This window comes from Tauraco erythrolophus, chromosome 7 (assembly GCF_009769465.1).
Source record: "Tauraco erythrolophus isolate bTauEry1 chromosome 7, bTauEry1.pri, whole genome shotgun sequence".
Classification (NCBI taxonomy): Eukaryota; Metazoa; Chordata; class Aves; order Musophagiformes; family Musophagidae; genus Tauraco; species Tauraco erythrolophus.
The window spans coordinates 25,536,847-25,552,129 of NC_141471.1; the positions used below are offsets into that span (position 1 = coordinate 25,536,847).

The 15,283-nt window shown below is 39.3% G+C and overlaps 1 protein-coding gene across 1 annotated transcript in view; it reads left to right on the forward strand.

Annotated features, from left to right (window-relative positions):
• The first annotated feature begins 669 nt into the window (after positions 1-669).
• Positions 670-15,283, forward strand: part of PTTG1IP2 (PTTG1IP family member 2) — a 33,405-nt gene continuing 18,791 nt past the window's right edge. Inside the window, exons 1-4 of the mRNA XM_086614731.1 lie at positions 670-784; positions 5,323-5,375; positions 9,561-9,669; positions 13,574-13,682. Of these exons, the coding sequence (XP_086470857.1) occupies positions 670-784; positions 5,323-5,375; positions 9,561-9,669; positions 13,574-13,682 (386 nt within the window). The remainder of the gene's footprint in view (positions 785-5,322; positions 5,376-9,560; positions 9,670-13,573; positions 13,683-15,283) is intronic.

Here is a 15,283-nt window from a genome sequence, read left to right on the forward strand (position 1 = left end):
TGCCATCTCAGAGGGTCTGGGGTCTGTTTCTTTCATTCCTGTGTCGTGTCTTGCACTCCTGGGCACTTCAAAGAGCATTATGTGTTCCTGCAAGGGCCTAAGAGGTGGGTCACCATGGAATACCAACAACCCCTTCATCTTTTAAAACAGGAAGGGCATGGCAAACTTTCACATCTCTTTACTCCCTTCTCGGGCCAGCATTGACCCAGGGATACCTGTGTTGGCTCCGATGGCTTTGACAGCCCACTGGCCATCCTCACTGAAAAACACCAGCAAGCCGGAGACAGGGCAGGGGATCCTTGTCAGCTCCCAGCCCTCACAGGGACGGGGAGAGTCCAGACAGGGAGGGAAGGAAAAAACAGGGTCGACCCGAAAGAACACCGAGAGAGGGGAAAGAGCGCTCGCTGTGTCCCAGAACAGCCTGCGAACGCCTGGGAGTGGCTGGCCGCCACACCTGCCGCTCGCCACACCAGCCGCTCGCCGCACCGCTCCCGCCGCCGCCTCTCGTCCCGCGGCCGCCCCGCCGGGCAGCGCGCGACCCCGGCCCGCCGCGCGCCCCCGAGCCCCGAGCCCCGCCCCCCGCGGGGGCCGTCGGCGCCTGCGCGCGCGTCGTCGGCGCCTGCGCGCCGGCGGTTGCTGGCGCGAGCGCGGCCGTTGCGCGGCGCGGGGATGGCGGCGCTGCGGCTGTGGCAGCTGTGGCTGCAGGGCTTGGCGCTGGTGTGCGGCCGCGCCGGCGTGGGGCTGGCGCAGCTCGCCGCCACGGCTCCGCCGGCACCGGCGCAGGGTAAGGAGGGGCGGGGAGCCGCGGAGCTGCGCGTCGCCGTTCCCTTCCTCCCCGCTTAGGCGCTCGCCCGTGGGCGCGGGCCGTGTGGCCTTCCCGGGGTGTTTCTCTGTGGAGGGCCGCGCTCGCCCCTGAGCGGGGCTGCGGGGGACACGGCGGGAGGGACGGGCAGAGGCCCCCCTGAGGCCTGCAGGCGCCGAGTGCCGCTCGGGAGCGCCTTCTGGGGAGTTGGTGGAGCTCGGGGGTTTGCCTTGGTCTGCGACCCCTGCCTCGGAGCGGGCTGGTCCCCTGTGGCGGGAGGGCAGCCGCCCGTCCGGCTTCAGGCTCGGCTGCCCTCCCTCGCCGCGGCTGGGACAGGACGGGCAGCCTGCTCCCGGGGGGCTGGCTCCGAGCTTCCGACCGAAGGAAGGGGCCGTGGTACTAGGGCTCGTGCTGCTGGCTGTCCTTCGGGGCCGTGGGGTTATCGCGAGTTTTGCTGCAAGGAGACAGCAATCGCCTAGGTTTTCTTTGCTCTGACTGGTGATAAGGAACGTGGCTTGGAAGGAGGAGCTGACGGAGGAGCCGTCCTGTTTGTTCTCTTGAAATCGCTTATCATAGCTGCTTTTGGAAAGCAGTTGGTGAAGCCTGTGCTCAAATTCGGTTACTGCTAATAGATGTGACCAGAAATGTGTACATCAGGTTAGTTTGCATGTAATTAGGGTGTCTCAAGTGGAGCTTGATGTGTGTATTTAGAGTACAATTTGAGGTGTTTCACTCTTTTTATGGAAGGGTTTACACTCGAAAAAGAAAGTATCCAACTTTGTGAGACAACTAACTTGAACCGGAAGAGAAGGGGAGCGGTCAGTGTTCCTCAACTGGTAGAGAGGAAAGAACAAAAGGTAGACCTGCTAATAACTGCAAGTTAATCAGTTTCTTTCTAGTAGTTCTGAGAAACGTAAATGAAACAGAGTTTGGTTGGAGCCAAAAATCAGGTTGAATCGGTAGTGGAGTTGCTTATGGATTCCCTAGGAAACAAGTTTTCACGTACTGTTATTCTTAAGTAAGTTTAAGAATATGCTCATGATGCTAAGCTGGTTGTTGATATGGAGAAGGATCATGATATTATGCAGAAAGATGTGAGTGACCTTTAAGGAATAAATATTAGAAATAAGATTAAAGTGGAAAATGAAAGATGGGTTGTTAGGCGATATGACTAGTATTATTTTAATCTTAAATTGAAGCAGTTGGAAAAAAGTAGGGAGGTAGACTCGTTGACCGTCGGATGGGTATCAGTTTTTGAAGTGATGCTCTTGTGAAGAGAGAGAAATGGTAGTTTTGCAAGGTTGTGGGACCTTGTATGCCATCCTGCGAAATATTCCAGAAGTTTAGCACCTGCGTTCAACAGGACTGGACTGGCACAAAGCAGGGCTGCAAAGGCTGTATTGTTCCCTATTTCAGAAAATGCCAAGAAGAGTATGGCTTTGACTACTGGAGCAGGAGGAAGGCTGAGGGGGAATAAGAGTACTTGGAAAAAGTGCTGTTATACCAGTAGGAGGGAACAACAGTTTAAGTTGAAGAACAGTGTTGTCCTGAGAGTGGGGGCAGAGAACAAATTAAAGTAAACTAGCTATGAATAAGCTTAGAGTAGGTGTTGAAAGGTTTCTGACTGTCTGAGCAGTTGCACTGTTTTGCTTTGGTTTTGTGGGTGTTTTAGTGGAATAATAAGAGCTCTCCCCTTCCTTACTTATCTTAAGGTTGTATGGCAGTCGCCAGTCCTTAGCGTATGCCAGTGTAGAGCCCTGTCTTCCTTAAAAAAGATAAAAAAATCTCTGCATATGTTACCTTCATGCATAAATACATATGGGAAAGAGGAGGTGGGAAAGCTGTTTTTAAACAAAATGGAGTTTTATTGACAGTGCTATGCTGTTTCTACCTGTATTTTGTGGAGAAACAGCCTTTGTCCTGTATTTGTGTGTTGTTACCCTGGTCCATGAGTATGTCTCCTAGAAAGTGAGATCATACGGCTAAGTGGTGTATACTTAACTTTTAGTGCAACTCCTGTATGTGTGGGCAGCATTCTAGTTGTAAAGAAAGAAAAATAATGCCCGAACAGTAATAGCTTTTTCTTATCTTGTAAGAATTATAATCTTCATACAGCTACAGTTCACTCTGTACAAGGTGTTACACTGAACTATTTTGGTAAAAATTATACCACTAACCAAAGTAATACTTACACTGCTTGGTAAACTAGGCTTGGTATGTAAAAATGATTTCTCATTTTATTGATGAGATAATCACGTTAATTCATGCTGATGTTATATGCCAATATGGAAGGAATTATTATGTTTGATAAATACTGTTTAACATAAAATGTGAGTTTTTGTTGGTGAGTGGTGCTATGGCTTACATTATTTTTTTTTTCCCCCTGATAAAGATAATACAGTAGTCCCTTGAAATATTAGAGGGAGATGTCAACTTAGTGTCTGTTAGAATTAAAAAAAAAAAAAAAAATCAAAGTTGTTTAGTGTGCTGGTAAACATAATGCTTTAGCAAGGTGGATTAGAGGGGTTGGTTGTTGAGTTTTTCTTCTCTTTCAGTTTGAGAGGTGTTTTGTTCTATCTTCTGCTCTTGTGGAGAATACTGTAACTGGTGGGAAATTTATATATCTGTAAGTTGCGCAACCCAGAGAAATGTATAAAGCAGAATGGAAAAAATATTTTTTTTCAATCACTCGTAGTAATGTTAAATTTTGTAACAGCAGTACATAAAGATGTTTTGATTTTTGATGCATGTTGTGATGATACATTTTGAAGTATTTTTCATGAAAACTCTTTTATACTGTTCTTTAAAAAACATTAGACTTGCATTATTTATGGGAGTTTTTTTAATAGTTTAAGCCCCCATCTTTTGGTTATATGCCAGTAAAGGTTATCTGTTGTAATATGTCAGTAGGAAGGCAGTTAAAGAAGGCAAACAGCATGAAAAGCTTGTGAGATTACCTCCTTTGGTAAGCATCTAAGGCGTTACATTTCTTCATTTTGCTGTAGGTGGTTCAATTGCTGAAAATGTAACCTAAACCACGTTTTTAGAAGTCTTTGGTGTACTTGCATACTTCTGACAATAGCTTCCTAATTTGTGTTCAGAAAGCTGGTTTGCTTAAGTGTTCTAAACCTTAAATTGAAAATGTAATGAAATATTTTTATAATAGGCATGGTGGTACTCCATGTGGAATAATCCCTTTTGAAAATTTTTGTTCAAGCTGAGAACTATTTCTGAATCTGCTTTTCCTGATTTTTTTTTTTTTTTCCCCCCCCGTGAATTGGTATATGGGCCTTACACTTAGGCTATTTCTCAGTTATTTGGTACTGATAACAACACTAATTGGTACTGGATAAACTAGCAAGTGGTTTTTCTATGGGGATATACTAATAAAAGCTAAATATGCTGGTATGTAAAATACATTTTATGTTAAGAGTTAGTGTCAGAAAGGTATAATATTGAATTATGAAAAGAAAACATTGAAATAGTTGTCTGAAAACATGCCAGTAATTTAGCTTAAATTGATAACTGCTTGTGACTAATGCAGTTTTTAATTAAAAGTAGAATTTGGAATTTCCTGATTTGGAGATATTTTTCCCTCGTATTTATGATATGTGGAAATAATAAAAAGTTAATTTCATTAAATAGTATCAAAAGGGATCATAGGAACTATAATTATTGGAAGAAAAATCCAGGTTCAGACCTGGAGAGAAGAACCCCTCATCTGTCAAGTAGTTAATCTAGGTCAAGACTATGGCATGGACATGGTCCAGTGGGCAGCAAATTATGTCTACATTGTGGTTAAAGACCGATTTTAAGTTGATAAGCATTGAGTACTTTGAAAAGAAAGTCCCAGCCTTTGGCTTCAGTCCTCTGGGAATGTGAACACCAGTGAATATTTTCTTTTTTTAGGATAGAAGATGTTTTTTAAAATACAAAGAAAACATTAATTTATTCCTTCTGCATCACTTGGCTTTTCAAACTTCTGTTAGAGTTCTTGTTCACCTCTTACAAAATAACTTTGTCCTATGTTTGGAAATATTTTTTAATTGTTATTTAAAATCATGCTATTGGAGAGCTTTATCTTTTAAAAACTATTTTTTACCCCACAAAAAGATTAATATCTATGAAAGTGGGACCAACCTCAGGCAAAGGTTAGCTTTTTGCTAGGCTTCCAAAGCTGCAAAACTTGGAATATTCTCTAAGTTGAAGTGTAGAAGTCTTAGAACTTCAGCAGAGATACAGAGAGGCTCTTGAGTTATATCTCCCATGTTGTCCTTAGAGAAAGCAAACTGAAGTTAAAGGCAAGCTTGAATTCTTTCCCTGTGTCAGAAGTCAAACTTAAATGCTTGTATGTGTTTGCTACAGTTCTCCTGGAATGCAGTTTTTCTTTCATTACTTCAGTCAAAATTGTTGCTTATATCCTGAAGTAGAAAAAAGAAAATGCTAGATATGATGATAGATGCTTGACATTATGGAGTAAAAATAAATATATCATCTTTCTGTGGTTTTCTTTTTTCTAGCGTGTTCAGAGTTTTCCCGGAGGTCCTGTGAAGAATGTCTAAAAAACGTTTCGGTAAGATTTTTAACGTCCTTTTTGACTGATGAGAATTTGGCCATTTTTGCACTTAATTTGTAAATCAAATTGTTAGGGTTTGTTTGGCTGTTTGGTGGGGGTTTTGGTTTGTTTTTAAATGGTGAATCTAGTCAAACTACCCTTAAGAGGAAATCAAGATCAGTCAGTTCTAGTATCTGTTCTTATTTAAATAGTAGAGTCAACTGATATACTGCTTCCTCTCTGTCACGCGTCATGCCAGTGTGCTTTCCCTTTGCCATGGTTGCTCCATGATTTCGTTGCTCAGGGTATTTCTGTGCTTTGGAGAGAAGAGGCTGTGTACACTCCAGGCTTCAGTGTGTGCTCAGCGCTGTCACAGCACAACTGAGTGTTGATGCTGCTGGTGTAGACTTGTCCTCGTTTTGCAAGGAGCACTTAGTTAAATTTCTGTCTTATAAAAGGGCTAGATAAACTCAATCGTTTAGAGGTAAAGTGCCTTGTGTTTCTTGTATGCTGAATAGGAGAACTGGGAAATTAATGTAAATAAACTGGAAATGCCTTTCTGTGGAGATGCCCCAAGTAATGCATTTAACTGAGGCAGGCTGGATCAGTGTTTTCTAGATATTCAGGCCTGTCGGCCTTTCCACTGACTACATCACACTGGAAGTTCTTAAGACTGCCAGGCTAGATCTCTGCTCTGGTAGCAAGGTGTTCAGTTTTCCAATGATACTGTGGTAAGGCAGACGTTTAAAGCAATAGAATTGCTTTCTTTGTCCTGTGCTCAAAACCTTTTTAGCTCCACAGTAAGGGTTGTGATGAGTATGCAAAAGGTGTCTCTCCCTGCAAAGTAGAAGAAACTCCCTTATTGAAAGTGAAAGATTGTCTTGAATGTCTTCAGATGTCACTGAAAGAAGTTTTTCAGGAGTCTTTAAGTTATGTAAGTTGCTGTGAAACTTTTGCACTAGGGAAAACAGAGAAATATGTGAATGTGCCTGTTTCATGCTTGTCTTATGCATTTTTTTTATTTTCAATGGAAAAATATTAGTTGCCTTGTATCGATGTGGTTATTGTGTGTTGTCAGACCTGTATATTTGTCATCATAAGCACAACATTGTGTGAAGAACTCTTCATCTTCAGAAGCATAAAGTAGGAAATGGAAAATATGGGTCATTAAAGATTAAATGTTCAGCACTACCACTGGTGTGACTGTTACTTCAAATAAGTGCTGCTGCAGATACATGAGCACAACTTTTATTAACCTGAGAGCTGTGTGTTCACCTTGTGAGAGAAATAAATCCTTTTGTTGTGTTTGTGCACTGGAGTCACTAAGGGAGTTACAGATACACTATTTTCAGATTCTGTCAAAACAATGACAGTGTCCAGGCTTGTTTCAGTGATGGAACGATGGATGATTCAGGGCAACTGCTTCAATAGCATCAGTGTTAACCTTGAAGAGAGGAGTTTAGACTTCATTCAGACAATTCACACATACATTAAAAAAAAAAAAGACTACAGAACAAAATCATTAGTATTTGTATGAGCAATACAAAAGCAAACAAGAGTTGCTGAAATTAATTACTTCAGTAGAAAAAAAATCAGGTTTTCATATTGCTGATAATATAAATAGCAGCAGCAGATAAAAATGAAAATTTAACATTTGGTGAATAATGGTGATAAAACCAATTCCAAACAAACCCTCAGATGTAGTAATTTAGTTCAGTTAACTAGAATTATAATTCAAAGGCTCAGACTTTGTTTATTGTAGCTATAATTGGGTTGGTCTTTCGACTTGATGAATATCTATTTTCTCATGTTATTATCAATAAGTTCTGAGTGGTAATTTCATAGATAGACTACCATTTGCCTTTTGTCTTTTTCCTTACAATATGGTACATTAAAAAATAACATATAAGGGTTTTGATTGGTGCTGTTGAATCCTGAAACTCAGTTTATTTACTTCAAAGAAATATTTACTGCTGTGTCTAGAAGATTATCAGGTGAATTAAAATTTGAGAACTTTATCTAGTTACCAGATAATGTGTAAATATCTATTGATTAATGTCTTGATAGTTTTGTCTTCATGTTTCTAACTGCCTATGACAGTAAGACAAAATATGTAATGCAAACACTAGTTAGATAGGACTACGTTTTAAAATCTGTGTAAAACCTCAGCATTCTGGATAATTTTCCAAAGTTTGATTTTTAACTTCTGAGTAGTCTACCAACATGCTTTTCCCCTCAGCTGTTTATTTTTCTCCTAATAACAAATGTATAGAATCTAAATTCTGGTGGCAAACGTATTTTAGGCAAGCTAGGCATTAAAAAAATGGAGCTAACAACAGCTATAGGAAATTTTATGTTCAATAGACATAGCTATTTTTTTCAAAGGAAAGGTGAGGATAATAGTCACTTGCATACATCTGTCTGATTATAGAGGAAGAAGCATTCATTTTGTGTTTGCAGTTACTTATATCTTCTAATACTGAGAACATGTCTTTAAAATGAGTATGGACTAAATTAATGAAGTTGCATTTAATTTTCCACAAGCCTCTACTAAAATGAAGTCAGTGATACTCATCAGATTGTGAACATGGTTCCTAGCATACTCTGCAAATGATACATGATTAATCTCTAAATAAAATAAAGTCTTTTCAGCCTTTATTTTTTAGGTGATGTAGATGAGGATCAAAGTTAGGGAAACATATCACCCTTGGGTGTTTAGGCTTTTTTCTTTTTTTCAAACTTGATTTTGATTATTAGCTCAATTTTTAGTGTTAGGAACAAGTCAATGGAATCTTGCTTCATCCTCTGCACCAGTCAGTAGCTGTATTGGATGTTGTCTTTTGGGCTATACCCGTTCTTAATAGTTAGATGCAGTAGTCTCCATCAGTGATACAATTGACCTTTCTATGCTCCTAGTTGTCACCAACAGTATAGAGTCATTCAGGTTAGAAGAGACCTCATAAGTCATCTAGTCCAGCTTTCTACTCAGAACAGGGTCAACGTTACCTTCAAACAAGTTTAACAATGGCTTTTAGTCTGCCCCGTTAGTCATTATTTTTGAACTGTTAATTCTTGTTAAATAATTGAACCAATGAAAATAAGCATGTTCCCATCTAATGTCCTTCATTAAAATTAAAATTTAGGAGGACAGGTTTTTGCAAAGATTATTCTACCTTCTTAATTATTTTTGTTGATGTGTCTTTATGGTTATGTTTGACTTGTACAGTCTACCAACTACAAAATATGAATAAACTTTTCCTGTCTCATTCTTCACTTTTTTTCCAAGAGACCAGAATCTACTACAAACAGTTTCCATTGTATTTAATGTTTTTGAACCTTTTGGAGCAAGATAACAGATTTTGTGCACTTGAGGATGTATGACAGATTTCTTCATGGTACTGTTAGATCAAGCGTGGTTTCTGGATGAGCTCTTTCTAGAATGAATCCTGAAAAACCCTGTTCTGTCAAGAATTCCTTTTACTATCATCTAAAACTTCTGCACTGGTTGAGTTGTGTGGTAAAGGAGTTTTGAATCAGTATCTGTTTTAACAGATGAAACACAAAACTTAAACTTGATGCTTAGTGGTGATATGAAAAGCAAAAATGTTGTGCTGGTATTGTAACTATAACATATATATAAGAAATTTTCAATTTTAAAAATACCCAGGTATGTAAGTAAGTGTGCACGATTAAGGTACCCAATGTACTTTGCAACACAAATTGGATAAGACTGTATCTTTTATTACCTTGCAGCAAAACCTCCTGTAGAATTGTAAGTGTTCTTTATCTGTTTCTGTTGATAGTCAAATATAGGGCTGAGGTAAGATTATAAGTGTATTTACATTCCTCAAAGATACTAGGCATTCTAGAATTCTGAACAGTTTCTGGTTTTGTGTTGCATGTTAATATCAATAATTCTAAACTCAAAGCCCTTTTTACCCTGAAATATACAGAGTACCTCAGTATGTTCCCAAATATTTTCAGGCTAATGTAAATATTTATTACCTATAAGTAGAAAATGTACTTATTCACAATTCAGTTTAGACTTACTTAGGAATTGTAGCAGGACTTCTGTAGGTTTTATGCTATAAAGCATTTTCAATATGTCCGTACAGTACTGTATGCACTTAAGAATTCTGTCTGTGGAGAGGAGCACTAAATTGTAAACTGTTTTCAAAGATCAATAATTTCTTTTTTTTGCAGTGCCTTTGGTGTTACACCAACAACACTTGTATTGATTACCCTGTAAGAAGCATTCTTCCACCATCTTCGTTATGTTCACTCTCAAATGCTCGATGGGGAGTTTGCTGGAGTAGGTACTAATTTTACTTTTGTTGTAGATAATTATTTGTTAGTATAACTAGATTACAGTAAGACTACTGCTTACTAAAGCTATTTCCTGATAATTTATTTGGAGGAGTGGGAGGAGGAGGAGGCAGCAGTGGTTACATTTGGACCTATGATCCCTAATCTTCTGGACTTAGAAAAAGTCATTGTTGAGGGTTCTTTGTGAACAGCCAGTATAGTTACGCTGATCCGATGGCTTTAAAACATTTACTATGTAGTGAAGTTCTGTTGACGCTGAAGTCTAGACTGGGATGTTGGAATGTTCCAAGTATTTTTATGCACGTAGTCAGGATTCACCTGCTTCTTAAACCATACTTCTGAGGTACAGAGAAATAAGTTCATTCCCTGTTGACAAAGGGCAACCATTCTTACCTTTTAAAAAGTTTCTTAGAATGTTGGATGATATGCTTGAATCTACAATTTTTATAGTATATTCCAGTGGCAGCCATGAACCAAATCCACAGGAATGGAGCCACCCAAAAATTCTTGAGTGCTGTTTTTGCTTAGAAAAAACTGCAGTCTGTGGGTGCTGAAGGCAAAACAGTTAAGGTTAAAAAGGAAATTGCAGAGCGCCATTGCAGCTTGTGCTGCTGCATCATTTCATTGTTCTTAAATTTCCTTTTGCTTTACGTTTTGTATTACAAAATACAGTGCAGTGCATATGCTGCCGTTGGGGTGAAATCTTTGGAGATGTTTTGCAAACTGTGTATACAGATCTCAATTCAGAATAGACTGGAACAGAGAACAAATGAGACTTTGGAAAGCTTGGCATATGAAATAAGAGCACATCTTCAGTCCAGCAAAGCAAAGACTTGCTGCTTACTGTGTATTTGCTTATGAGCACCAGGAGGCTAAAGGACAAAAACAAGTGGAGGTGAACTATCAGTGACTATGTTAACTGTAAATTAGAAGAAAGTTATCACACTTAGAGTAGTCAGATTATGGAGTGGTCTTTGAATTAGAGTAGCAGAGATAGAAGATTGCTATTAAAATGGAGTGTACAAGTTGCTGAACACTACCACTTCATATAATCCTAGCAAACCAAGGGGCTGAGTTCGACAGTACAGGAGAATTTACCAATTCTTTGTTCTTAGCAGAAGGGCTTTGTGGTTTGTTTTGTGAGAGAAGGCATTTATGCTTAGAAGGAACATAATTTCACCGATAAGGCACACTTTTAAGGAAATCGGGCTTTCAGTATTGTAGTAAATGCTGTTACTATGAACTGTTCAGCAAACCTTTTTCTAGAAGTGTGGTTGGTTGACTCCTGCCAACAGTTAAGTACCCACACAATTGCTTTCCCCCTCCCTCCCCTGGCCTCCGTGGGATGGCGGAAGAAAACAGGGAGAACAAAAGCAAGAAAACTCATGGACTGAGATAAAGACAGCTTAATAGATGAAGGAAAAATGGCGGGGGGGGAGGGGGGCGATGACACCCAAACTAAGCAGCAAAGGAAATCACTTGCCACTTCTCAAAGGCAAACTGATGCCCAGCCAGTTCCCAAACAGCAGTCGCCTTGGAGGCCAGATACGCCCTCCGTTTCTTTTTCCTTTACCTCAGGTTTTGTTGCTGATCATGGCATTACATGGTGTGAATATCCCTTTGGCCAGTTTGGGCAAGTGTTCTGGCAATGTCCCCTCTTGATCTCTCGCATCTCTTGCCTACCTCCAGCCCCACTCACTGGAGGGAGCAGAGTTGGGGGAGTGGGAGAAGGAAAGAGAAAAATCTCAACGCTCTTCAAACCTGTTCAGCAACAGCCAAAACAGTGGTGTGTTATCAGCACTGTTTTAGCCAGAAATCCAGAAAACAGCATAATACCAGCTGCTGTGAAGAAAGATAACTCTGTCCCAGCCACTCCCAGTACAGAAATGCATTTGTGCTGTGTCCTTTTGCAAAGCAGTGATTACTGGTATCTGATACTAAGGGTATTCTTGACAGTTTACACCTCCTATAGAAATGGCTTCTAGCTTGGGTGCCATTTGTGTTTCTAGATTGAATGCAGCTTAAACAGAGAGTGGAGCCCATTCTCGACAAAAAAGGTAAAGTGGAAAAGAAAAAAAACCCAAAACAACAACAAAACCCCCTTAGATATGCATTTCCTTAATGGATTTTTTTACAAATTGTATGCAGCAACATGCCATGGGGATATATAGTCTTATTGAGACTGTCCCCTTCGGACACAGTAGGAAAACTAATTACATTTTGAGCATGGTGGTGTTTTTCCTTTTGCAAATAAAATGAAGAGATGAGTGTTGGCTCATTGTTACTGAAAATGAAGGTGAATATTGCAATTCTCAAAAAGTCAAAACCAAATGACTGGCTTCCAGTTACAATTTTTATGGAATAAGACGTGCTGACAGATTATTAACCAGCAGTGAAGGAAAAAGAACAGTGTAGAAGCAATGTAAACCAAAGTACCTTGATTGTGGTGTTTTTCATGAATCATAAGCAAATGAAATAGATAGTGGGGACAGGAATGCGAGCTGCAAACTGACAGTCTTTTTCTGCACTTTGTTAGTGGATTCAGAATATGTTTTTTGTCAATTAAACGGCATTTTAAAAAGTAAATAATATAATTAAAAAAAAAATGAAGATTAAAATCGTTTTTTGTTTTTACTTCACTGAGTGAGGTATATTGAATTCTTTGTAACTTGTAGGGGAATAACAATGAAAAATGTGGTATGGTGAAATGTGTTACTTTCAGAATATACATGTTCAAGATTTACTTGTGTATTGCAACTAGAAACTATGTATTAGTCTGTGTTATAAACTTAAGCCAGTAAATTATAACACACAAGCACAAATATTTGGTAGAAACTAATCTTTGGCAAGATTTGTGAAGAATAGGCCTTGGCCAGATGCGAGTTGGTGAGATCTGTAGAGAAGTAACAAACTTTGACTTGTGCATGTGATCAGAGAGGATAGACCCTCTGAAGTTCTCTTGCTAAATTTGACTCTTGTCACTAGTACCCTAAAGCAGTAAAAAGTGCATGTGCAGCTACTTTGTATTACTGCAGCAGCATGAAGCTGCTGAATTGGGCAGAGTTCAGAGGGATTTATGAGGGAGAAAGGAGAAGAGACAGTTTCCCTGCCCCTTCCCCTATGATGCTTTAAAATAGACAGTATGGAGTATGTGTGGGGAGAGACATTTAGTTTTTATCTCTGTTATTGCAACTTCCCTGAATGATTTCATTTTGTCCTTTACAAACTCCTTAAAGTTGTGTCTGTAGCTTTGCTTGTATCCCTATTTGCTTTCTTGGGCCTCACTCTTCCAGGACATCAGGTTTCGGATTCTTGTTTTTTATGAATGCAGTCCTGTCCTGGTGTAGACCAACTACAGTAGTTATAGTGGATACTGGTAAAATAATACCATGCCCCTCCATTTGTTAATAGCTCTAGAAGATGACTTAGAAAGTTTTATGGAAAATTTTATATTGACTCCTTCCAGTCCTCTGACATTGTCTTATTTAATTTTGCTCTTCCTCTAACTGCTGCATGTAATGTGTGTACACTGATGCTACATCTATATGACTTTGTTTGTGCTGTACATTTGCTAAGATCGTGACTGGGAGGGCAGAGCTGTAGAATCACACCAGTAGATATATATCATATAAATTATTACAGGATGACTTTTAATAATTGGGTATATGTAAAGAGCAATCTTACTTAATGTTCAGTGTAGATTATGCATAGTAGCAAAATTCTAATGTGATATGCTGAGCTTTACCTGGGGTGATTGCAAAGAATTGTGTGTTTTGTTTTAATTTTTTTATACAGAGATAAAAAAATGCTTGGGAAGGAGGGGAAGAATTATCAGAAAGAGAAATGTTAATGCTAGAGTCTAACAAGTTGAATATATTCCTATTTTTCAGTAAACTTTGAGGCTTTAATTATTGCCATAGCTGTAGTAGCTGGACTCATCCTGGTGTCCTTAGCAGTCTGTTGCTGTTACTGCTGTTACTGCAGAAGGCGTTCCAGGAGGTAAATACATTTATTTGTTTCCTTTACTAACTTTGGGTGCTGGTCTTCATGACCTACATACAATTTTTACTTTCCAGTATACTAAGAGTCTTCTCATTTGAAAACCGTTTTGGTCACTTTGTTTTATTTGTTTGAGACAGTCAAAAAAGGAGGTGTTTAGTGACAGGCAGTATGACACCAGAAGTGATGCTGGAATGACACTGGAGTGATGTTATTAGTGGTAGCAACACAGATATTATGTTCTTTAAGCTATTGCTTTACATTTCTACATTTTAAACTTCCTTATTAAGATTGGACATGAAATATTTCAATGGCCAAATAATTGCTTGCTTCTTGTCATAACGGAACAAATAATTTCTTTCAAGGCAAGCTCATGGTACAGCAAAAAGGGACGAGGTGGGTAACAATTAACTGAGCAACAGTGTCCTACAGCACTTGGTATCCATGCTTCAGAATTTGCTCTAGGATCTGTCTGCATACGGTCAGTATCAAAGTGATTAGCTGTCTTTGCCAATTCCACAAAATATTCTTAATGTAAGATGGTACATTTTGCTCTAAGATAGTGAGAGTGACTGACTTATTTTCAAGTAAAGTAATGTTGCAAAAATTAAGTGTTCTTTAGATCTTGGAGGACTTGTAAAACTTACACATTTTTTTCTACTGGCTTACATTTCTAATTGGCTAATATCCTTCAAAGGGAGGGGAAATAGTTGATGAGCAGCTAAAATAGGTAAGTCAGTGCAGTGCTTATTCCATAATGAAACACCTGGAAAGCTTTGTTTACTGAGACAGCACAAGAAATATGTTTCCTTGCATCACTGAAGCTTTAGAGCTCAGGTTTTTGGGCAGTATAGTTTCAGCTAACTGTTCCATTTGCCCTTCAGTACTTCTCACTTGAGCAAAACGTGGACCTTATTTCTTGATATGAAATAATTTCTATACTATTTCAAGTACCTGTGATTCATTTTTCTTGTTTGAGGGCTGTTTTTATAAAAGAGTTTGTGCAGTGCTTAGTGCTGACCTTCAAGCCAGAAAAACGTGATAACATCTGTGGCTTTCAAAAAAGGAGAAAATTGTAAATAACATGTCATTCTCTTTTCTGTTTCCCCTGAGGAAGATACGTGCACCTGTTCTGCTAGTAGATTGATCCACCAAATCTGTCCTAGTGCAAAAATTGATAACTCTTTAGCCCTGTGCTGATAAGCCCTGAAGATGTATAGAACTGTTTAAGATTTTATGTAAGATCTGCCAATGTCCTCTGCAGAAGAACTGAGTAGGCTCCTGTGGCTGACATGCCAACAAATAAAGCTTGATTCCTGAGAAAAGAGAGATTCATGCCAGACTTCAGTTTTAGTAGCTAAGTTGTCAATCAGTACTGCAACATCTAATTCTAAAAATAGAGGGTTAGTTGAGAGTCATCTTATGCCAGAACTCCAAAGGTGTCAAGCTTAATCTTCTGACACTCAGAGGATTTAAAGGTCTTGTCAGAGTGGGGTCCAGCTTATTTCAGGAGGGTTCAGAATGTATTATTACACTGAAGCCTGATACATTACTAGCTTTAAACCCACTGATTCTCAGCAGGAATTCTTTTCTGTCTGCTT